At 42.0% G+C, this 24,579-nt stretch overlaps 1 protein-coding gene across 1 annotated transcript in view; it reads left to right on the top strand.

Moving 5' to 3' along the window:
• The window catches only part of gabrg3 (gamma-aminobutyric acid type A receptor subunit gamma3), a 657,746-nt gene that overhangs the window by 621,446 nt on the left and 11,721 nt on the right, over positions 1 to 24,579 (top strand). The window contains exon 8 of the mRNA XM_072576994.1: positions 327 to 523. Within this exon, the coding sequence (XP_072433095.1) occupies positions 327 to 523 (197 nt within the window). The remainder of the gene's footprint in view (positions 1 to 326; positions 524 to 24,579) is intronic.

The raw sequence follows: 24,579 nt of genomic DNA, 5'->3' as shown, positions 1-24,579 counted from the left end.
TTTAAGTGACTCACTTTGACTTCTTATTTGCGACACTAGGAAAGTAGCCTTGAGCACGAGTGAAGTCCTGGAGTCCCCAGTTACAACTCAGTTGAAGTTATTATGATGGGATTATATCTACACGCGTTCAGCAAGGCCAATTTGTCATTGCATTTAACTCTGCACCGATGTTGTCTTTGCCAGCTTCGTCAGGGCTTCACATTAGATGATTGCAGCTAATTGTGTGAATAATAAATGAATAAAATTATATCAGGGTATTTATATAATGGATTGGGAGTGTTCTTCACGTGTTAATTTACATTGGCATTTCTTTCTTTACAAAACAGGGATTACAACAGTGCTAACCATGACAACGCTCAGCAGCATAGCAAGAAAATCACTACCAAAGGTTTCCTATGTCACTGCTATGGATTTATTCGTCACGGTGTGCTTTTTATTTGTCTTTGCGGCATTGATGGAATATGCAGCCCTCAATTACTACACATGCTGCAAGAAACCCACGTGTACAAGGAAGAAAAAGGCCGTAAGTTTTCCAGATGTTATTTAACAAGTCACAGAGCAATGTGTTTCCTCTGAACAATTTAACAGGCACAGGGGGAGACTCTTTTGCTGTTTCCAGTCTGTGACACAAATTTGTAGAAACACGACAAGAGGATTTCCTTGGATGATGATAACATTTTGTCAACGTAGTGAAGATTCCCTTGTAAGAGTGTGGTGCCCAGAACTGCAGACACTATTCCAGTTGATGTCAAGCCAGTGTTTTGTATCAGTTCACCATAATCTTAAGCATTTGTACTCCAAGCTTATTTATGAAGCTCAGAATATTCTACAAATTATTAACAGCTCTCTGTATCTATCCTACTGCCTTTAATAACTTATGTAGAGCTGCATTGAGGTATCACTGCTCCTGCAGAACCTTTAAAATAGTAGCCTTTAAGTTATACTATCTCTCTCTATGTTCTTAGTACCAAAGTGCGTCACACCACACTTGTCTGTGCTGAGCTCCAACTGCCAACTATCTGCACACTACAGTAAAGTGTTAATGTTCCTTTGAACTTCTATATTGTCCTCCTCAGTTTACAATTCTTCCAAATGTTGTCTCACCTGAAAATTCTGAGATGATTTCTGCATACAAAGATCCATAACGAAAATCAAGGATCATCCTTGGGAAACTCCTTTCCAAACCTTCCTCCAGCCCCCCCAGAAAAATCTATTAAGTAAAATCCATTTCTGTTTCCTATCCAACAGCCATGTTTTTATCTTCATTGCTACTGTTTCTTTTAGTCCATTAAATATAGCTTTCCTCACAAGTGTGTGTTGCATGATTCGGTATGAAGCACTTTTTTGTGAGTCCAGGTTCACCATAACAACAATGTTCTCCTCACCAGCTGTATCTGTAGCTCTTCAGAAATCTCCAAGTTATTGAGCCAACATTTTTCTTTACAAGTTGACGTTTGAATCAATTCGCATTTTTCCATATTACTATTAATGACCTTATGCTGGATAAGTGTCTCTGGAGGTTCCCCCACCACTGGATTTAAGATGACTCGTTTGCAATGCTTTACAATAGGTTCTTACGAGGGTGCAATATTTGTAAGTGTCCAATCATAGAGTCACAGAGCCAGAGAGATGTACAGCACGGAAACAGACTCTTTGGTCCAACCCGTCCCTGCTGACCAGGTATCCCAACCCAATCTAGTCCCGCCTGCCAGCAGCCGGCCCATATCCCTCCAAACCCTTCCTATTCATATACCCATCCAAATGCCTCTTAAATGTCGCAATTGTACCAGTCTCCACCACTTCCTCTGACAGCTCATTCCATACACGCACCACCCTCTGTATGAAAAAATTGCCATAGGTCTGTTTTATATCTTTCCCCTCTCACCCTAAACCTATGCCATCTAGTTCTGGACTCCCTGATCCCAGGGAAAAGACTTTGGCTATTTACCTTATCCATGCCCCCCATAATTTTGTAAACCTCTCTAAAGTCATCCCTCAACCTCTGACGCTCCAGGGAAAACAGCCCCAGTCCAGTCAGCCTCTCCCTATAGCTCAGATCCTCCAACCCTGGCAACATCCTTGTAAATCTTTTCTGAACCCTTACAAGTTTCATAACATCTTTCTGATAGGAAGGAAACCAGAATTGCATGCAATATTCCAACACTGGTCTAACCAATGTCCTGTATAGCCGCAACATGACCTCCTAACTCCTGTACTTAATACTCTGACCAATAAAGGAAAGCATACCAAACACCTTCTTAACTATCCTATCTACCTGCGACTCCACTTTCAAGGAGCTATGAACCTGCACTCCAAGGTCTTTTTGTTCAGCAACACTTCCTAGAACCTTACCATTAAGTGTATAAGTCCTGCTAAGATTTGCTTTCCCAAAATGCAGCACCTTGCATTTATCTGAACTAACCTCCACCTACCACTTCTCAGCCCATTGGCCCATCTGGTCAAGATCCTGTTGTAATTTGAAGTAACCCTTTTCTCTGTCCACTACACCTCCAATTTTGGTGTCATCTGCAAACTTACTAACTGTACCTCTTATGCTCTCATCCAAATCATTTATGTAAATGACAAAAAGTAGAGGACCCAACTCCTATCCTTGTGGCATTCCACTGGTCACAGGCCTCCAGTCTGAAAAACAACCCTCCACCACCACCCTCTGTCTTCTACCTTTGAGCCAGTTCTGTATCCAAATGGCGAGTTCTCCCTATATTCCATGAGATCTAACCTTGCTAATCATTCTCCCATGGGGAACCTTGTGTAATGCCTTACTGAAGTCCATATAGATCACATCTACAGCTCTACCCTCATCAATACTCTTTGTTACTTCCTCAAAAAACTCAATCAAGTTTGTGAGACACGATTTCCCACGCACAAAGCCATGTTGACTATCCCTAATCAGTTCTTGCTTTTCCAAATACATGTACATCCTGTCCCTCAGGATTCCCTCCAACAAATTGCCTACCACTGATGTCAGGCTCACTGGTCTATAGTTCCCTGGCTTGTCCTTACCACCCTTCTTAAAGAGTGGCACCACGTTAGCCAACCTCCAGTCTTCCAGCACCTCACCTGTGACTATCGATGATACAAATATCTCAGCAAGAGGCCCAGCAATCACTTTTCTAGCTTCCCACAGAGTTCTCGGGTACACCTGATCAGGTCCTGGGGATTTATCCACCTTTATGCATTTCAAGACGTCCAGCACTTCCTCCTCTGTAAGATGGACATTCCGTAAGGTGTCACCATCTATTTCCCTACAGTCTATATCTTCCATTTTCCTTTCCACAGTAAATACTGATGCAAAATATTCATTTAGTATCTCCCCCATTTTCTGCAGCTCCACACAAAGGCCGCCTTGCTGATCTTTGAGGGGCCTTATTCTTTCCCTAGTTACCCTTTTGTCCTTAATGTATTTGTAAACAATCTTTGGATTTTCCTTAATTCTATATGCCAAAGCTATCTCATGTCCCCATTTTGCCCTCCTGATTTCCCTCTTAAGTATACTCTTACTTCCTTTATACTCTTCTAAGGATTCACTCAATCTATCCTGTCTATACCTGACATATGCTTCCTTCTTTTTCTTAACCAAACCCTCAATTTCTTTGGTCATTCAGCATTCCCTATACCTACCAGCCTTTCCTTTCACCCTGACAGGAATATACTTTCTCTGGATTCTCGTTATCTCATTTCTGAAGGCTTCCCATTTTCCAACCGTCCCTTTACCTGCGAACATCTGCCCCCAATCAGCTTTTGAAAGTTCTTGCCTAATACCGTCAAACTGGCCTTTCTCCAGTTTAGAACTTCAACTTTTAGATCTGGTCTGTCCTTTTCCATCATTATTTTGAATCTAATAGAATTATGGTCACTGGCCCCAAAGTGGTCCCCCACTGACACCTCAGTCACCTGCTTTGCCTTATTTCCCAAGAGTAAAAAATCATTTTCGCCCCAAAGAAAAAAAAGTGGGCAGCACGGTGGTTAGCATTGCTGCCTCACGGCGCCAGAAACCCGGGTTCAATTCCCGCCTCAGGCAATCGTCTGTGTGGAGTTTGCACGTTCTCCCCGTGTCTGCGTGGGTTTCCTCCGGGTGCTCCGGTTTCCTCCCACAGTCTAAAAATGTGCAGGCTAGGTGAATTGACCATGCTAAATTGCCCATAGTGTTAGGTCAAGGGGTAAATGTAGGGGAATGGGTCTGGGTGAGTTGCTCTTCGGAGGGTCGGTGTGGACTTGTTGGGCCGAAGGGCCTGTTTCCATCCTGTAAGTTATCTATCAGTACATCAAGTTTTGCACCTTCTCTAGTTCATCCACACAATGAATCAGAAAATTGTTTTGTATACACTTAACAAATTCCTCTCCATCTAAACCCTTAACACTATGGCAGTCCCAGTCTATGTTTGGAAAGTTAAAATCCTCTACCATAACTACCCTATTATTCTTACAGATAGCTGAGATCTCCTTACAAGTTTGTTTCTCAATTTCCCTCTGACGATGAGGGGGTCTATAATACAATCCAAATAAGGTGATCATCCCTTTCTTATTTCTCAGTTCCACCCAAATAAGTTCCCTGGATGTATTTCCGGGAATATCTTCCCTTCGCACAGCTGTAATGCTATCCCTTATCAAAAATGCCACTCCCCCACCTCTCTTGCCTCCCTTTCTGTCCTTCCTGTAGCATTTGTAACCTGGAACATTAAGCTGCCAGTCCTGCCCATCCCTGAGCCATGTTTCTGTAATTGCTATGATATCCCAGTCCCATATTCCTTACCATGCCCTGAGTTCATCTGCCTTCCCTGTTAGGCCCCTTGCATTGAAATAAATGCAGTTTAATTTATTAGTCCTACCTTGTCCCTGCCTGCCATGACTGTTTGACTCGCTTCTGTTCTCAACTGTACCAGTCTCAGATTGATCTCTTTCCTCACTATCTCCCCCCGACCCCAGCAGGTCTAGCAAATTTCCCTGCTAGTATATTAGTCCCCTTCCAATTTAGGTGTAATCCGTCCTTCTTGTACATGTCACTTCTACCCCAAAAGAGATTCCAATGATCCAAAAATGTGAATCCTTCTCCCATACACTAGTTCCTCAGCCATGCATTCATCTGCTCTATCCTCCTATTCCTGCCCTCACTAGCTCGTAGCACCGGGAGTAATCCAGATATTACGACTCTCGATGACCTCCTTTTTAAATTTCTGCCTAGCTCTCTGTAACCTCCCTTCAGAATCTCAACCTTTTCCTTTCCTATGTCATTAGTTCCAATGTGTACAATGACCTCTTTCTGGCCCCTCTCCCCCGTGAGAACATTCTGCACCCTCTCTGAGACATCCTTGATCCTGGCACCAGGGAAGCAACACACCATTCTGCTTTTTTGCTGCTGGCCACAGAAATATCTGTCTGTACCTCTGACTACAGAATCACCTAACACAATTGATCTCTTGGAAGCTGACGTACCCCTCATTCCATTAGAGCCAGTCTCAATACCAGAAACTTGGCTGTTCATGCTACGTTCCCCTGAGAATCCATCACCCCCTACATTTTCAGAAACAGCATACCTGTTTGAAATGGGTACATCCACAAGAGACTCCTGCTCTAGCAGCCTACCTCTCTTACCTTTCCTGGAGTTAACCCATGTATGTTACTGTATCTGTGACTTTCCCCCCTTCCTATTACTGCTATCCATCACATACTGTTGCTGTTGCAAATTCCTCATCGCTTCTGTCTCACCAACCAATCCATTCGATCTGATAAGCCTCCAACAGCACTCCCAAATCCAGGGAAGATTGAAAAGTAAATACCAGTGCCTCTGCAATTTTCACTCTCACTTCCTTCAATGTCCTTGGATGCATTTCATCTCGTCCCATTAACACATCAACTTCAACTCATCTAAGAGCCACTAAGGACAGCAATAAATGCTGGCCAGTCAGCGACACCACGTCCCACTGGTGAGTTAAAACAAAAGTATTGGTAGTTTGTTCAATACATACTCCTTATCAATTTTAACCCCTTCTCTTAACTGAGTCTCCTCCTCTGTCACTTTGGCCTCGGCAGCATCTATCTCCAAAAAAAGAGAGCCAGCAAAGTATTTGTTTAACATCTCTCTTACCCTCTCAGTGTAAATCCCTGCTTTGGTCCCTAATCAGCACGACTCCTTTTACCATCCATTTCCATTTTTGATTTGTTTATAGAAAACTTTAGGATATCCTTTGTGAGCTGACAGTTTCTTTTCCTAACACTGCTTTGTTTTTTGTACTAACATTGTCACCTTCTTCTGAATCTCCAGTATTCACCTTGGGTCTCAATTATGTTTACAACCTGTCACATGTTCTGAACACACTTTTGTTCTTTGACTTAATTTCTACCTTCTTTCCATCAGGCATCTCTGGATCCTTTGTCCTACCATTCACCTTTGACAATGTAATCCTTGTCTTCAAATAGCAACACAATTAGTCCAGTTACTGCAGACTCAGGTCTTAGATGGCCACTATTCTGCCCATTGGTCCATGGCCTTACAAAGCCACGCAATCACAATTATAGGGATTCATGAATAGAATAATCTCAACCATTTTAGTGTCTGCTCAGTAATAGCAATAAAACTATTACAAAGATGCAAATTACATAAGAACAATAAATGCAGATGTGTCCAATCACCCAAAGCTCATATCTACAATTATAATTGTAATTACAATCTACTCATTTACCCTATGTTCTGCAAAATTTCTTGAGCAAGCACATTCTGTACAGGATATTCCTCCAAGATAATATTAAACACTCCTTTCAGGTAATAGATAAGCTTTCCATTCTTTAGTGCTTGTAACAACATCTTATCATTTTGCCCAGCAATTCCAATTTGTGAAACAGACAATGCCCAATATATACTTTTATATTAAGCATTATAGCACTTATTGCCTGGTGGTTGAAAATTAATTGTAAGTGATTTGGAGGGGAACTTGCAGGTGGTGGTGTTCCCCAGTATCTCCTGCCCTTGTTCCTTTATATGTCAGTGGTTATGGGTTCAGAAGACACTGCCTGAGAAGCTTTGGTGGATTTCTCCGTGTTTGTGCACGGTCCACACTGCAGCTACTAAGTGTCAGTGGTGGAGGGAGTGGATGTTGCGCCAGTCAAGTTAGCTTCTTCATTCCAGATAGTATCAAGCTTTTGGATTGATGTTGGAACTGCACTCAAAGCAAATGGGGAGTATTCCATCACTCCTGACTTGACACTTGCAGATGGTGGACAGGCTAGGGGGAGTCTGGAGGTGAATTACTCAGTGTAACATTCCTAGCCTCTGATCTGCTGTTGAATCCACTGTATACATATAGCTAGTCCCATGCAGTTTTAGTTCAATGGTCACCCCACAATGTTGATAATGGAGGTTTCAGTGATGGTAACACCACCACTGAATGCCAAGAGGTGATGGTTAGTTTCTCTCTTGCTGGAGATGGTCATTATTTGGTAGTTGTATGGCTTGAATGTTACTTGCCAAATTTCAGTCTCAACAGAGTCATAAACAGTGCTGAACCTTGTGCACTTATCAACAAATATCCTCACTTCTGACTTAATGATGGAGGTAAGGCCATCAATGAAGCTGATGAAGATGATTTGGCCAAGGACATTACACTGAGGAACTCTTGCAGAGATGTCCGGGAGCTGAGATGAGTAACCTCCAAAAATCACAAACATCATCATCTGTGCTAGTTATGAGTCCAGCCAGCAGACAGATCCCCCCAATTCCCATTGACTCCAGTTTACTTGAGACTCCTTGATACCATATTCTGTCAAATGCAGTCTTGACACCAAAGGCAATCACTCTCATTTCACCTTTGGAATCGTTTATCCATGTTTGGTCCAAAGCCTTGATGAGGTCTTTGGGGATTGTGGGCTGGAAATGATCAGTGATAAAGGGGGGCAAAGAATGGAAAGACCTAAACACAAGAATGAGAATTTTAATATCAAGATGTTTCTTAACCAGAAACCCATGCAGGTCGGGAGGCACAGTGGTCATAGAAGAAAGTATTGGTCAAGACACTAAGCTGTCTTCAGAGAGTTTTTAAGAGTGATGGATAGCAGTACATCCCTCTTTTCTATCCTCTTAATCTAACTCTGAAAGCCAGTGACTTAATTAAACAATCAGATTTACCTCAAATCATTGACTCTCAAAATTGGTTGGAAATTTATAATTCCGATTACACATGTGACAATTTCATTTCCAGAACGAGAGACTTTCAAACAGTTTATAGCAAACAGAATTTGACAGGCTGTAACCCACACCTGATTTTTGCAACTAAATAGGTTTGTCTGCTTCAATGTTTCAAATTTAATTCAAGCCAGTATTATTAACCAACCACAATGCAAAGCAAACGGTAACACATGCTTGTAGAAGAAGCAATAAATCTTTATTTTGTTTCCTTCAGATGCTTTTCTGATCACTCTAAAAATAATGAATGTAACAGAAGTGAATCTTCATTGTGACATAAAATCTTCAATAGTTTTACATAAAAAGATTTAGACTTGTTTTAAAGAAAGATAGACTGAATGCAAAATAAATCCTGCAACCTGTGACATCAGAAAAGGAACAACATTTTCCCTTATTTTTGATAACAACCAGACTGATTTATAACTTCTGCTTTTCTCCAGTTGTGTGCTAATTCAAAATCTTAAACTTGCAGTCTGTGTCATCACCCAAACTGATTACATTGCCCTGAATTATTTATCTTTTCCTGTGATCTATGGGAGAAGTGGACTGTCATAGCATGAAGGGTGCAGGGAACATTAAAGAGCTACTTCAGAGTCCCAGTTCCTCTCCAAAAGCACTGCAACCACAAATTCTAACTGTTATCACAGAGCAGTTTCAACATTTCACCTCCAATTCCAGATCTCTTCAACCATACTTACAACAGCTACATTTTTTTCACTGAGATGCTCCATTAGTGTTTTCTTGCTTGTTTGTAGGAAGTGAGCAGCACCGTATTTGTTGTCCATCACTAATCACTGTGGGGGTGGTGATGCCTCATGATATTATCACTGGATTGTAAATCCAGAGACTCTGCGGACCTGGATTCAAATCCTGGCATGGCGGATGGTGGAATTTGATTTCAGTCTGGAATTAAGAGTCTAATGATGACAATGAATGCATTGTTAATTGCCAGAAAAGCCCATCTGGTTTACTAATGTCATTTAGGGAAGGAAACTACCATCTTTACCTGGTCTGGTCTACAAGTGACTCCAAACCCATGACAATATGGCTGACTCCTAACTTCCCCCAGGCAATTAATAATGGACAATAAATGCTGGCCTAGCCAGTGATGCCTGCATCCTGTAAATGATTTTTTTTTTAAATTGCCAATGAAGTTAGTGATGAACTGCCTTCATAACCAATGCAGTCTTTTGGGTGTAGGTGAACCCACAGTAGTGTTAGGAAGGGAATTCTAGGATTTGACAGTGAAGGAACAGCAATATCATTCAAAGTCAGGATAGTGTAGAGATTGGAGAGTGTTCCCATGATTCTACTTGTCTTTCTAGTTGGTGGAAGCCACATATGTGAAAGAAGCTGTGAAGGGGACTCACTGTGTGGAGTTTCCACATTCTCCCCGTGTCTGCGTGGGTTTCCTCCATGTGCTCCGGTTTCCTCTCACAGTCCAAAAATGTGCAGGTTAGGTGAATTGGCTGTGCTAAATTGCCCGTAGTGTTAGGTGAAGGGGAATAGGTCTGGATGGGTTGCACTTCGGCGGGTAAGTCTGGACATGTTGGGCTGAAGGGCCTGTTTCCACACTGTAAGTAATCTAAAGGGGATTGCATGTAGTGCATCAGTAGACACTGCTGCTACTGTTCAATGACACATGACAGCAGGTATAATTTATCAATAAAAGTTCTGCAAAGGGAAATGGCAAGCACCTCTGCACAGAAGAATCCTTTACACAAAGAATATTTTCTGCACTGACTGGTGAGGTCATCACTTTTGCATTTTTATTGCATGTAAATAAGGCTGGAATATGTTAACCACACAATCATCACTCTTTTTACAATGTCTCAGATCTCAATCTCAAGGTAAAATTCACCAATTGACACACACTGTTTATTACAATAGCATCTATTAGATTTTTTCCTCACTCTTCCTGATTTTATGCAACCTTAAATATAAAGCTTCCACATTCATTTGCAAGAAATTTATAAACTCAGTGATTTCAGGTTTCTTTGTTGGCAGCTTTAAAACTTTGCAGTCTCCTTGTCCTCCCATTCCCTTGTATTCTTCTTCATCGCCTATCCCTTTTTGTAGCCTCTTCCTCCTCCTCAGCTCCTTTGCAGCCTCCTTCTCGCCCCAACCTTCCCGACACCCTGATTGTAATCTCTTACTCTCTAACCCACACCTCTTTTGTGGCTTCTCCCTTCCCTCACTTCCTCTGCAGCCTCCCTCTCCCTCTCCAGCTTTCACAATTTCACCCTCCCCCTACCCCTCTGTCCCTGAACCCTCTTGATACCCCAACATCTAACTGTCCTTTTCAGGTTCCTCAAACCCCCTACCTCTGACAAGCAAACACTTCTGTCTCCCCATTCCCCTATCCAGTACGCACGTATCAGTAACCATCTTGAAAACAGATTAATGGTCATTTATCACATTGTTGTTCATGGTCTCCCTTTTGCAAGCAGTCTGGCACCTGTACATGCCTACGTTGTAACATCAACTGCACTTTCATACTAGGGTCATAAAGTCATACAGAACGAAAACAGACTGTTTGGTCCAACTCATCCATGCCAGCCAGGTTTCCTAAACAAAACTAGCCCCATTTGCCTGCATTTGGCCCATATCCCTCTAAACCTTTCCAATTCATCTACCTTTTTAAATGTCTTTTAAATGTTGTAACTGTGTCTGCATCGAGCACTTCCTCTGGCCATTTATTTCACGTACGAACCATCCTCTGTATGAAAACATTGCCCTCAGCTCCCTGTAAAATCTTTCTCCGCTCACCTTAAAACTATGGCCTCTAGTTTTGAACTCCCCCACCTGAGAGAAAAGGCCTCTGCAAATCACCTTATCTATGCCCCTCATGATTTTGTCAATACTGAGTGTCAGCAAAGTTATAAAACTTTATTAAAAAGTGTAGATTCCTTTGTTTGCCACTAAGACCTGGATGTTGCATATCATCATGGGCTTGACTTCTTGGCTGGATGTCAGTAGTGATTTTTCCCACAATGTAGCTGACAGCCCATGAGCAATATAACCCGGCAAAAGCAGCATTCCTTATTTCGAGGTGAGACCTCTGCCTCTACCTCAGGGTGAAGTCTTGTCTTAGAAGGTGGTGCCCATTACTGGGACTGGTCCCAACAAAGTGACAAGCCCAGGTCAGGTAGGCAGACCATGGCAAAGGGTGGTTGGGTGGAGTGACCACTTTGATACGAGGAAGGTGGGGATGGTAAAGGAAGAGGTGTGGTATTGAGGGGGTGTCTGCAGTGGACACAAAGAAACCTCAAAGAATACTCCCCTTGCTCCTTTCCAGGACACGAGCCCAAGAAGGTAAGACTGCCAGCTACCTGGCCTCCCCCTGTCCTGGATAAAATGGTAGACAGGTAGGAGGCTAGAAGAATGCAGCAAGCCAGGCAGCATTAAGAGGTGGAGAAGTCGACATTTCGGGTGTAACCCTTCTTTAGGACTGAGGGTTACACCTGAAACATTGACTTCAGTACTTCTGGATGCTGCCTGGCTTGCTGTGTTCTTCCGCATTCCAGCTTCTGTAGTTTTTTTTTCTCTCTGGGTAAAATAGTGGCCTGTGTGGAACAAGGCCTTTAAGTGGCTACTAATTGCCCATTTAAGAGCCTCAACATGTTCAAGGTTCAATAGGTCACCCACCTCCTAAACAGTCCCCAGTAAAATTTCAGACAAGAAGTGTGAGCCATGTTGCAGACAATCAGTGAGCAGGTCACTATTTGGATTTCACAGTCCCCCCAGCAAACATTGCTGGCAGAGGAATCTGAATACTAGCCATAAAAATAAACTGACTCAGTCAGCTTGTTATCCAGAGATGCATTTGAGATGAGTTGCCTTGTTTGCAAATGGCAGCCCATTTATTGCCATTCCCCTGTAGAGCAGTAGCTTGCAAACATTCCTATGTGGCAGGCCCTCAGTGCTGCAGAGCAACATAATTGGTAACTATTTGCAAAGACATTAGATTCTGAATATTATGACTGGATAACTCCAGTCGCTAAATTCAGGGGCTGATTCAATTCACCATGAACATTTGTCAAAATGTATGAGAATCTTCTTTCCCTGAGCAAATCCCTTTGTTTGTCAGAATAACCATAAATAGCTCCCAGCATAGGGTTCACATTAAAAATACTAAAAGCAATTGAAAGCTTTGCCATCCTTTATTAGATATGGACTTAGACCAAAGTTGCAGTAATTGCCAAAATAGATTGTCAGTGTCAAAAATGCATACTATGGTATCTGTTAAATGGTTAAACTTGTACTGTATTGATATTGACAACTGCATAATGTCCGAACCTGACAGTTTAGTCCTTCAAAGAAATTCTGTGGCATTTGACCAGAACTCCCATTGACCCAAAGTTCCAAGTAGCTTGTTAATTCACCAATCTTATCAGTGGCCCCAAGTGCAAAGAGGCAAATATGGCAGGGAGATCATCAAATATGTCTCACACAACCTAATGATGTACAAAGGCTATTAGTATGTTAGTGTCACGTGAGACTGTATCCACACAGCACAGACACTTGCAGAATCCTGGTTCAGGCATTGTGCACCTCAAAACACAAATTGCTGACATCAAGGCATGTAGAGATATGTTAGAAAGGTTTTTTCATAACCTCTTCAAGTTCATTAAGTGAACTCTGTCTAGCTATGATTAGATTACTTACGGTGTGGAAACAGGCCCTTCGGCCCAACAAGTCCACACTGACCCACCGAAGCACAACCCACCCAGACCCCATTCTCCTACATTTACCCCTACACCTAACACTACAGGCAATTTAGCTCGGCCAATTCACCTAACCTGCACATTTCTGGATTATGGGAGGAAACCGGAGCACCCAGAGGAAACCCACGCAGACATAGGGAGAACGTGCAAACTCCACACAGTCAGTCGCCTGAGGTGGGAATTGAACCCAGGTCTCTGGCGCTGTGAGGCAGCAGTGCTACCCACTGTGCCACCGTGTTGCTTGAAATACTGGCAAGAGGTTGGCTTTTGTGCAATGTTTCCGCTTAAAATAACCTGACAAAGGCCAGTATCCTATCATCAAGTCACTCTTTATTCACACAACGAGAAGGTGCCAGTGTTGGACTGGGGTGGACAAAGTTCAAAATCACACAACACTAGGTTATTGTCCAACAGGTTTATTTGGAGTTACTATCTTTTGGAGTGCTGCTCCTTTGTCGGTAGTACATGGAAATAAACCTGTTGGACTATCATCTGGTGTTATGTGATTTTTAACTTTATTTCCACAAGCATAGTATATAACACTGACGCAGCCAGCTCTCAGATTGAACTGAACCTGTGACGCTCCTGTTTATATCTGTCATCCAGGGATCCCCACTTGGACCAGGTTAACTGCCCCAATCAGGGAACTCAATATTCTGAGATCCACCTTGATGATCTTGTTCCAATCACTACACTGCCCTCATGGACTACTGGTGTGGGCAAGGATGTTCCTCCATATTTACAATGGTATTGAGGTAACGTGTTGGACTGCCTTTTCCACAGAATACTTTCAAACAGAGTTTTCACTGCACAGTGATTATGGATACAGGTGGAAAGGAATTAGATGGTTACAGGAGACAACAGCTTGAAAAAATTCAGCCAAGCTTTCAAATGTCCCATGGTGGCAACACCAGAAGCAGACCTTGGGGTGTTGGGGTGGTGGGGGCTGATCCTGAGAGATGGTAAGGTAAGGAATTCCTGCCCAGCTGGCTCCACAATGAGTTCCTGCCTCCAGGGGATTATGGAACTGTAAGAATGATTGCTTACCAGGCAGCAAAGGATGATTGAGCACCTTAATGTCTCACGTGGCCTCTTCCACAGGAGGCAAAGGGAGGTGATGTGTGAAAATTTCTTCTATTCAATCTGTCACCTTTAATTCTGTCAATCCAACCAGAGAAGTACTCATGTAATATAGTTAATCGAGAGCAAATATTTGCAATGACAGGCTTGCATCCAATCTGCAAATCAACTGTCCTATCAGTCAGTGAGCTTGGATCTTGATGCCATGCTTTGCTGAATTGTTAGTGTGCGTGGATTCTAATGAAAGAGCTGTGAAGCTGGGTGAGTGCTGACCATGACAGGACAGCTCCTGTGTCCTCGGTTCACGATAAACCTTTTGCAGCGCAGTTTTATGTCTTTACATGATCGATGGCATTGTTCACAAAACATACACTGCCACATTTTTAAAATGTATATGCACTTGCGTGCTTCTTGTAAGAACAGGATTGTACACACCATTGATTCTGATTGGCATTTCCTACTGTGGTATATCTGTGCCATGGAGTTCCAAACTGTCAGACCTTCCAGGTCCCTTCCTCATGCAGCAGTGCAGTGCTGTATCAAAATTATCATCCATAGGTAAAAGTGGTGTCCCATTCCATTACCTGCAGATGAATCGCATCGAGAGTCGACTTACTTCTTTCTTGGATTGATACAGTTTCATCTCCTGGCAGTGTTGGCATAGGCTGAGTTATCTGAAATGCCTTCAGGTCAGAGTATGGGAAGCACAGAGTGAATGGAGCCATCCTGTAGCGAGGGTTGGTTGCCAAATTGGAAGGACTGAGGAATGGACAAGCAAATCAACCAAGGCATCTTGGTGTTATATGCTGTTCAAGTGGAGGGAGCGAAAAGGAATGTGATAATGATAGGTTACATTATATTCAGCTGGACAGATGATGACCAGACTACTCCAGCCCCATGGCATCATGGTGGTCTACAAACCTACCACCACATTGAAGCAGCTCCTGAGGAATTTAAAGAACTCTGTACCTACTCTGGGCGGCACGGTGGCACAGTGGTTAGCACTGCTGCCTCACAGCGCCAGAGACCCGGGTTCAATTCCCGCCTCAGGCGACTGACTGTGTGGAGTTTGCACGTTCTCCCCGTGTCTGCGTGGGTTTCCTCCGGGTGCTCCGGTTTCCTCCCACAGTCCAAAGTTGTGCTGGTCAGGTGAATTGTCCATGCTAAATTGCCCGCAGTGTTAGGTAAGGGGTAGATGTAGGGGTATGGGTGGGTTGCGCTTCGGCGGGGCGTTGTGGACTTGTTGGGCCGAAGGGCCTGTTTCCACACTGTAAGTAATCTAATCTAATCTAATCAACCTGCAGAACGAGCATCATGTACAAAATACCCTGCAAGGACTGCAACAAACATTACAATGTGAGGTGATCTCACTGAGACATACACAGTTATAAAGGGGTTTGGCAGCGCAAATGCTAAGAGGACATTTCCCCTCATGGGAGAGTCTCGGACTAGAGGGAGTTATCTCAGAATAAAGGCGTGCCAATTTCAAATTGAGATGAGGAGGAATTTCATCTCTGAGGGTTCACAGTGTTTGGAATTCCTTGGCACAGAGATCTGTGGAGTCACTGTCTGTGTATATTTCGGGCTAGGATAGATAAATTCTTGTTCAGTGAGTTATTAGGAAAGAGGACATGAGGAGTGTCAAATCAGCCATGAGTGGTGAAGAAAGCTTGTGGGGCAGAATGGCCTACTCCTGTTCCTATGGTCTGATGGCTTTAAAACTAGGAATGCTGTCCTGCTGAGGCAACTCAAGGAGTTAGGGCCCAATTTAAACATTAGAAGTAGTCATCTATGGATTACTACCTGAGTTGCACACCATTTGACATGGGTGAAAGCCAATTAGAAAACTAAGCACTTGATTCAGAGTGATGAAGGTATTTTGATTCTTGGGGCACTGACACCAATACCTCATTCAAACTTGTCTGGGATCATTGCCCTGATCAATCATATAATGAAGACAATGGATAGGGATTTAAACTAACAGATGGGAAGATAGATAAGCTAATGGCAGAAATAAAGGAAAGCAGTGAGCTTTGAGAAGATTTGTAGCTCAGGTTGAGGTTCTGGATGTAGGTTTGCTCGCTGAGCTGGAAGGTTCATTTCTAGACGTTTTGCCACCCTACTAGGTAACATCATCAGTAGGCCTCAGGCGAAGCACTGCTCATAACCCAACGAAACCCAAACATATAATTAGAAAGCAGGATTTATCAGCAGTGCTTCACCTGAGGCCCACTGAAGATGTTACCTAGTAGGGTGGCAAAACGTCTAGAAATGAACCTTCCAGCTCAGCGAGCAAACCTACATCTAGAACCTCAACCTGAGCTGAGGTAATATTGTATAATGAGGCAGGGTTAATTAGTAATATTATAGCAAGAAAAAGAATTCTTGGAAGCTTTTGAATACAATACAATTGAATTTTATGTTAAGCTTGAACATGACATGAAATGAACCTGGTAAAAACAATGACTGCAGATGCTGGAAAACAGATTCTGGATTAGTGGTGCTGGAAGAGCACAGCAGTTCAGGCAGCATCCAAGTAGCTTCGAAATCGATGTTTCGGGCAAAAGCCCTTCAGCAAACCTACATCCAGAAAGGAAAGCAGTTTAACTGTCATTGTCAATGAAGAAAGGTAGTTATCTCGTGATGAAACTGAGGAAATAAATATTTCAAGATATATGATACTTCAAAAGAGGAGGAGGGGTAGCCTTAATGGTAAAGGGCAACAGTAAGGAAGGATCATAAAGTGTCATTTTAGGGTGAAATTGGGAGTAACAAGAATCAGAAAATGCTGGTCTGAATAGTTTATTGATCCCCTAACATTATTTATACCACTGAAGAGAACATTAAACAAATTATTGCTGTACATAACAAAGGTAATGTAATTATTATGGGATATGTTACTCTTTATATAGAATGGACTAATTCAATTGTCAAGGATGTTTCAGACATGGGGTTTCCAGAAAGCTTTCATGACAGTTTCCCAGAGCAATACATTGCAGAAACAATGAGGTAGACATCTTCTTTAGGTCTAATATTGTGTAATGAGGCAGGGTTAATTAGTAATATTATAGCAAGAGAAAGAATTCCTGGAAGCTTTTGAATACGATACAATTGAATTTTATGTTAAGCTTGAACATGACATAGCGTCATACAGCACAAAAATAGACCCTTCAGTCCAACTCGGCAAAAGTGAGGACTGCAGATGCTGGAGATTAGAGTCTATATTAGTGTGCTGATGGAAAAGCACAGCAGGTCAGGCAGTATCCGAGAAGCAGGAAAATCGACGTTTCGGGCAGGAGCCCTTCATCAGGTTGCTGCCTGACTTGCTGTGCTTTTCCAGCACCACTCTAATCTTGACCCTTCAGTCCAACTTGTCCATGCCAATCAGGTTTCCCAAATTAAACTAGTGCCATTTGCCTGCTTTTGGTCCCTATCCCTCTAAACCCTTCCCATTCATGTACCTGTCCAAATGCCTTTTAAAGGGGAGGCGCTGATGTGTCAGTGTAATTGCTGGACTGTTAATCCAGAGACCCAGGTAATGTTCTGGGGACCTGGGTTCAAATCCTACCATAGCAGATGGAGGAATTTGAATTCAGTAAAAACTCTGGAATTAAAACTCTAACGATGACCAGGAATCGATTGTCAGGAAAATCCCATCGTGTTCACTAATGTCCTTTGGGGTGCCAACTGCCATGCTTATCTGGTCTGGCTGAGATGTGACTCCAGACTCACAGGAACATAGTTGACTCTTAATGGCCCTCTGGGCAATTGGGAATGGGCAATGAATGCTGGCCTTGCAGCTGATGCCCTCATCGCATGAATGAATAATTATGTTTTTTCAAATATTGTCCCTGTACCTGGATCAATCACTTCCTCTAACAGTTCATTCCATATAAGCACCAACCTCTGTGTGAAATGGTTGACCCCAGATCCTTTTTAAATCTTTCCCTTCTCACCTTGACCCTATGCCCTCTAGTTTTGAATTCCCCTACCATGGGGAAAAGACCTTTGCTATTCATCTTATCCATGCCCTCATGATTTTATAAACCTCTATACGGTCACCCCTCAACCTCCTACGCTCCAGAGAAAAAAGTCCCAGCCTCTCCTTATAACTCAAGCCCTCCAATCTTTTCTGTACCCTTGCCAATTTAATAGTATCCTTCCTGGAGCAGGATTACCAGAACTATACACAGAACTCTAAAAGTGGCCTCACCAACCTCCTGTACAACCTCAATATGACACTCAACTCCTACATTCAATGCTCTGACCAATGAATGCCAAATGCTTTCTTCATGACCCTATCTACCCGTGACACCACTTCCAAGGGACGATGTGCCTGAACTCTCGGTCTCACTTACCAACAACACTGTCCACTGCCCTACCATTAATTGTGTAAATCCTGCCCTGGTTTGTCTGACCAAAATGCAACGTTTTGCATTTATCTCAATTAAACCTCATCTTCCATTCCTCAGCCCAATGGCTCAAGATCTCAATGTACTGTCAGTTTACCTTCTTCACTGTCCACTATACCACCAATTTTGGTGTCATCTGCAGACTTACTAATCATGCTTCCTATATTCTCATCCAAATTGTTTATTAAGTGACAAACAACAGTGGACCCAGCACCAATTCCTGTGAAATACCACTGGTTACAGGCCTCCAGTCCAAAAAAAAACAACCATCTACTACCATCCTCTGTCTCCTATCATCAAGCAAATTTTGTATCCAATTGGCTAGCTCTCCCAAGATCCCATATGATAAAACTTTACGAAGCAGGACCTTGTGAAAGGCCTTGCTAAAGTCCAGGTAGACAATATCTACCATTCTACCTTCATTAATCTTCTTGGTCACGTCTCACAAAACTCAATCAAGTTTATGAGAAACCATTTCCCATGCTGACTATCCTTAATCAGTCCTTGGCTCTCCCAATGCATGTAAATTTGGCATCTCAGAATCCCATCCAATAACTCACCCACCATTGGTGTTAGACTCACCAGTATGTATGGCTTTTCTTTGCAGCCTTTCTTAAATATAAAGCACACCATTAACCACCCTCCAATCTTCTAGCACTTCAGGCATGGCTATGGATGATATTAATATCTCTGATTGGGGCCTCGCAATTTCTTCCCAGCTTCCCACAATGTCCTATGATACACTTGATTAGGTCCTGGAGATTTATCTATCTTTAGGGTTTTAAGATCTCCAGTACTTCCTTGTAATGTGGACTGTTTCAAGATATTGCTGTTTATTTCCCCAAGTTCCCTAGTTTCCAAGTCTTTCTTTCTCCACAGTAAACATTGATGCAAAATATTCACTTAATATCTCCCATCTCCTGCAATTCCGCACTTAGACAACCTTGCAGATCTTTAAGGTGCCCTATTCTCTCCTTAGTTACTCTTTTGCCCTTAATTACTTGCATAATCTCTTTGGATTGTCCTTGATCTTATCTGCCAAAGCTACCTCATATTCCCTTTTTGCCCTCCTGATTTCCTTCTTAAGTATGCCTCTCCTCCTCTTATACTCCTCAAGGGGTTCACCTGATCCCAGCTGTCTAGACCTGACACATGCCTCCTTTTTCTTGATCAGAGTCTCAATATCTCTAGTCATCCAGTGTTTCTTACGCCTACCATCCTTGCTTTTCACACTAATAGGAACACACTGTCTCTGAATTCTCATTATCTCATGTTCAAAAGCCTCCCACTTGCCAGTCATCCATTTAACTGCAAACAGACCACCCCAATCGACTTTTGAATGTTCCTGTCTACTACCATCAAAATGGGCCTTGCGTCAATTTAGACCTTCAAGTTTTATACAAGGCCTATTATTTTCCATTACTATTTTAAAACTAATTGAATTATGGTCACTGATCCCAAAGTGCTCCCCCATTAACATCAGTCACTTGCCCTGCCTTATTTAGAGTCATAGAGATGTACAGCATGGAAACAGACCTTTCGGTCCAACCCGTCCATGCCGACCAGATATCCCAACCCAATCTAGTCCCACCTGCCAGCACCCGGCCCATATCCCTCCAAACCCTTCCTATTCATATACCGATCCAAATGCCTCTTAAATGTTGTAATTGTACCAGCCTCCACCACATCCTCTGGCAGCTTATTCCATACACGTAACACCCTCTGCGTGAAAAAGTTGCCCCTTAGGTCTCTTTTATATCTTTCCCCTCTCACCCTAAACCTATGCCCTCTAGTTCTAGACTCCCTGACCCCAGGGAAAAGACTTTGCCTATTTATCCTATCCTATTAGTGTGAAAAGCAAGGATGGTAGGTGTAAGAAATACTGGATGACTAGAGATATTGAGACTCTGATCAAGAAAAAGGAGGCATGTGTCAGGTCTAGACAGCTGGGATCAGGTGAACCCCTTGAGAAGTATAAGAGGAGGAGAGGCATACTTAAGAAGGAAATCCATAATCATAATTTTGTAAACCTCTATATGGTCACCCCTCAGCCTCCGACACTCCAGGGAAAACAGCCTCAGCCTGTTCAGCCTCTCCCTGTAGCTCAGATCCTGCAATCCTGGCAACATCCTTGTAAATCTTTTCTGAACCCTTTCAAGTTTCACAACATCTTTCCGATAGGAAGCAGAATTGCATGCAATATTCCAAAGGTGGCCTAACCAATGTCCTTTACAGCCGCAACATGACCTCCCAACTCCTGTACCAGAGAAAACCAAGTTTTTCTCCTTCTTTAAATAGATTCATCTACATATTGATAAAGAAGATTTTCTAGAATGCACTTAATAAGTTCTCCCAAATAAGAATCATAAAGTTTAACAAAGCAATTACATCGGCATGAGAGAAAAGCTGACTAAGGTTGATTGGGTAATTAAGTTAAAAGGTGTTGGTGGAAATAAACAGTGTGAAGCATTTTTGAAAAGTTGAAAATATGCTAGGAAGATGCATTCCACTGAAGAACAAAAAGTCAGCATGATGCTTCCTTGGGTAACTCAGGAAATTAAAGTTAGTATTTGCTTAAAAGAAGAGGTTTACAGTGTTGCAAAAGCAATTAAACAGACAATTAGGGAAGTTTTAGAAATCAACAAAGCACGAATAACGTTATGGGGTGGCACAGTGTCTCAGTGGTTAGCAGTGCTGCCTCACAGAGCTAGGGACTTGGGTTTGATTCCCATCTCGGGCAACTGTGTGGAGATTGCACATCTGTCCTGTGTCTGTGTGGATCCCCTCTGGGTGCTCCAGTTTCCTCCCACAATCCAAAGATATGCAGGTCAGGTGAATTGGGCCATGCTAAATTGCCCATAGTGTTAGGTGCATTAGTCAGAGGGAAATGGGTTACTCTTCGGAGGGTCGGTGCAGACTTGTTAGGTTGAAGGGCCTGTTTCCATACTGTAGGGAATCTAATCTAAACATTATTTTTTTTAATATATACAATAATAAACTAAAGAACCTATAAAAAGGTTATAGGAGCTTTTACAAGTATGTGCAAAGGAAGACAGTAGGTAAAGTAAACTTTTGATCCCTTAGAAGTAGATACAGGAGAAATTATGATGTGGAATAAGGAAATTGAAATACTTTGAACCATTTTCTGCCTGCATTCATAGAAGATGCTGTCCAGAAGTAGACAGTAACCTCAGGATTAATAAGATTGAAGAAGTTTAAATAATTAGTAACCTCAGAAAAATAGTGTTAGAGAAGCTCCAGGACCTAAACTCCAAGTCCTATATTCTATAATTCTAAAAGAGATACTTCAATAATAATGGGTGCGCTGGATATGCAATTCCAAAATTTTCTAGAGTCTGGAATGGCCTTAACAGTTTACAAGTCAACAAATGTAAATTCAAAAAAGGAGGCATGCGAAAACAGGCAACAATAGGCCAGTTGCCCTGATATCAAATCACTATGAAAGTGCTAGAATCTATTGCCATGAAAGTCTTAACAAGCTTTGTATATTTAGGAAAGGTCAGTTTGATCTCATGCAATGGAAATCATGTTTGATAACACATCTTGGAGAGTGTAAGGAATAGGGTTGACATAGATGAACCAATACCTATATTTCCAAAATTTGGAGATGCCGGTGTTGGACTGGGGTGTATTAAGTTAAAAATCACACAAGACCAGTTTATAGTCCAACAGATTTATTTGGAAGCACTAGCTTTCGGAGCACTGCTCCATTAATCGGGTGTTTGTGGAGTATAAGATCGTAAGACACAGAATTTATAGCAAAACTTGAAACCAACATGGTCATTCTAAAAGATGAGAGACTTAACTAACAATCCAGGTCTTTTTCAATGTATACGTTTCAGTTACATAACACTGTAAACTTTTGCTATAAATTCTGTGTCTAACAATCTTATACTCCACAACCACTTGACGAAGGAGCAGTGCTCCGAAAGCTAGCACTTCCAAATAGACCTGTTGGACTATAACCTAGTGTTGTGTGATTTTTAACTATATTTCTAAAACACATTCAAAACAGAAAATGTTACTAAATGAGAAAATAAAGAATTGCGGGTGATATATTAACACAAGTAGATGATCTGTTAACAGATGAAAAACAGAGAGCAATGACGAATGGCACATTTTAAAGATGTGACTAGTGGAATGCTGCTAAGTTTTGGGCCTCGGTTACTTACAATCAATATTGGTTGTTTAAATGGACATTCAGAGGGGAATGAATCTAAATATGCTAATAATGCACAGCGTAAGCTGAAGAGTTGTATACAGGGCAAGTGAATGGACAACAAGATGGCAAATTAAGTATAATAGAGTCATAAGCAAGGAAACAGGCCCTTTGGCCCAACTCATCCATGCCAACCAGGTTTCCTAAGCTAAACTAGCCCCATTTGCATGCTTTTGGCCCATATCTCTCTAAATATTTCCTATCCATGCACCTGTACAAATGTCTTTTAAATGTTGCAATTGTCCCCGTAGTATAATGTAAGATTTGAATGAGGTATTGCTGTGATAATTACCGGTGCACCCTAATGTCTAGCTTTAAAATGAAGAAGCATCCTACAAGTTGATTAGAGATGTGCCATGGTGATGTAAGAAAGTTAGCACATGTTAGACAACAATGCCTATGAACTGGGGCGTGGGATGGGGTAGTGCTTGCAACCACCGTCCATATCGTATACCCTAAGATCAGAGGAACAAGTGGAAAGCAGGAGTTGCCAGGTATCTGTTCTGACCTTCACATTGGGAATTGTCAATGTTTGGTTTCCTCGGAACTGGTGGTTAGGAGAGCTGCATATTATGAGGCAAGGTTTGCATTTAGTGAGATCGTTAACACGCAATATTCCACATTAATAGGCATCTCACCAGAACATCCAGAACTCTATTTGAAAATGCAGTCAAGGTTGAGAAAGGCCTCACCTGACTGAGAGATTTCTCATCATATCTCACATTATTCAGGACTGAGTAGGCCTGAAGCAATTTTTTAGTTTGTCTGCTATTTCTGCATTTTGCACTATAATTCTCAACGTATAATGGAACCACATTTGTCCAAGCTATTCCCTGCCTTTTCACATACCTAAAGAAGCTTTCACAATATGTCTTTTTGTGTGACTTGATATCATGTATTTATATTCTCTTTATCAGTTTCTTCATTCTCCACTACCAGATTCTAAAGTAATGCCAATCCCCAGACTTACCACTCTCTGGCAACATTACAATCAAATGTAATTCTTAGTAGAATCACGCCAATAGGGAAACAGGCCCTTTGACCCAACAAGTCTACACTGACCCTCAGAGTAACCCACCTAACCTACAGATCCCTCAATACTATGTACAATTTACCTAACGTGCACATCTTTGGACTGTGGGAGAAACCTGTACATACACAGGAAGAACGTGCAAACTCCACACACACAGGTGCACAAGGCTGGAATCGAACCTGGGTCCCTGGTGCTATGAGGCAGCAGTACTAACCACTGAGCCACCATGCCTCCTCACAGTAACTTTTTTTGTTAGCCATGGTTGTTCTACCTTTTCTCTTAGGTTTCTGTCCCTAAGAAAAATGAAATTGCATTTTTGTCGACCACGTATTAATTCTTAAATACTAACCACTGCCTGTCTTTTGTTTTCTCAATCCACCACAACCAATTGTCCCTCACTTTTTGATAATTTCCTTTGTTCACATTTAGAACCTAGTTTGGCATTAACTACATCACTTCTGGTAACTTCATTTAAACAGTAACTTGCATTTTTATCATGGTTTTAACATTCTAAATTGAGCCATTCTAAAGGCACATCAAAAGAGCATTGTGAAATAAAATTTGGCATTGAGCCACATGAAGGGTTATTAAAACAGATGACCAAGGCTTAGTCAAAATGGTAAGTTTTAGGGATCATGTTTGAGGAGAAGATAGAGAACAAAATTTGGATGATTTTGAACTATTGGTTTGGGTTGCAAAGGAATGAAAATTATATCTGAAGACAATGCTTTGGATTTCTCAATATATAGTTGGTGGAAACTTTTATTCATCCAGTACTGGGTTGGAAAAGCAATCAGAAAGGATTTTGTTACATGACTGTCCATGTGTAGACAATCTACTTTGAATTAATTGGAGCCTGGAGCTAGTATGAAACCAGCATAATAAAAATA

The sequence above is a fragment of the Chiloscyllium punctatum genome, chromosome 9 (assembly GCF_047496795.1).
Source record: "Chiloscyllium punctatum isolate Juve2018m chromosome 9, sChiPun1.3, whole genome shotgun sequence".
Lineage (NCBI taxonomy): Eukaryota > Metazoa > Chordata > Chondrichthyes > Orectolobiformes > Hemiscylliidae > Chiloscyllium > Chiloscyllium punctatum.
Note: the sequence above shows the minus strand (reverse complement) of the source record. Positions and strands in the feature narration are given on the sequence as shown.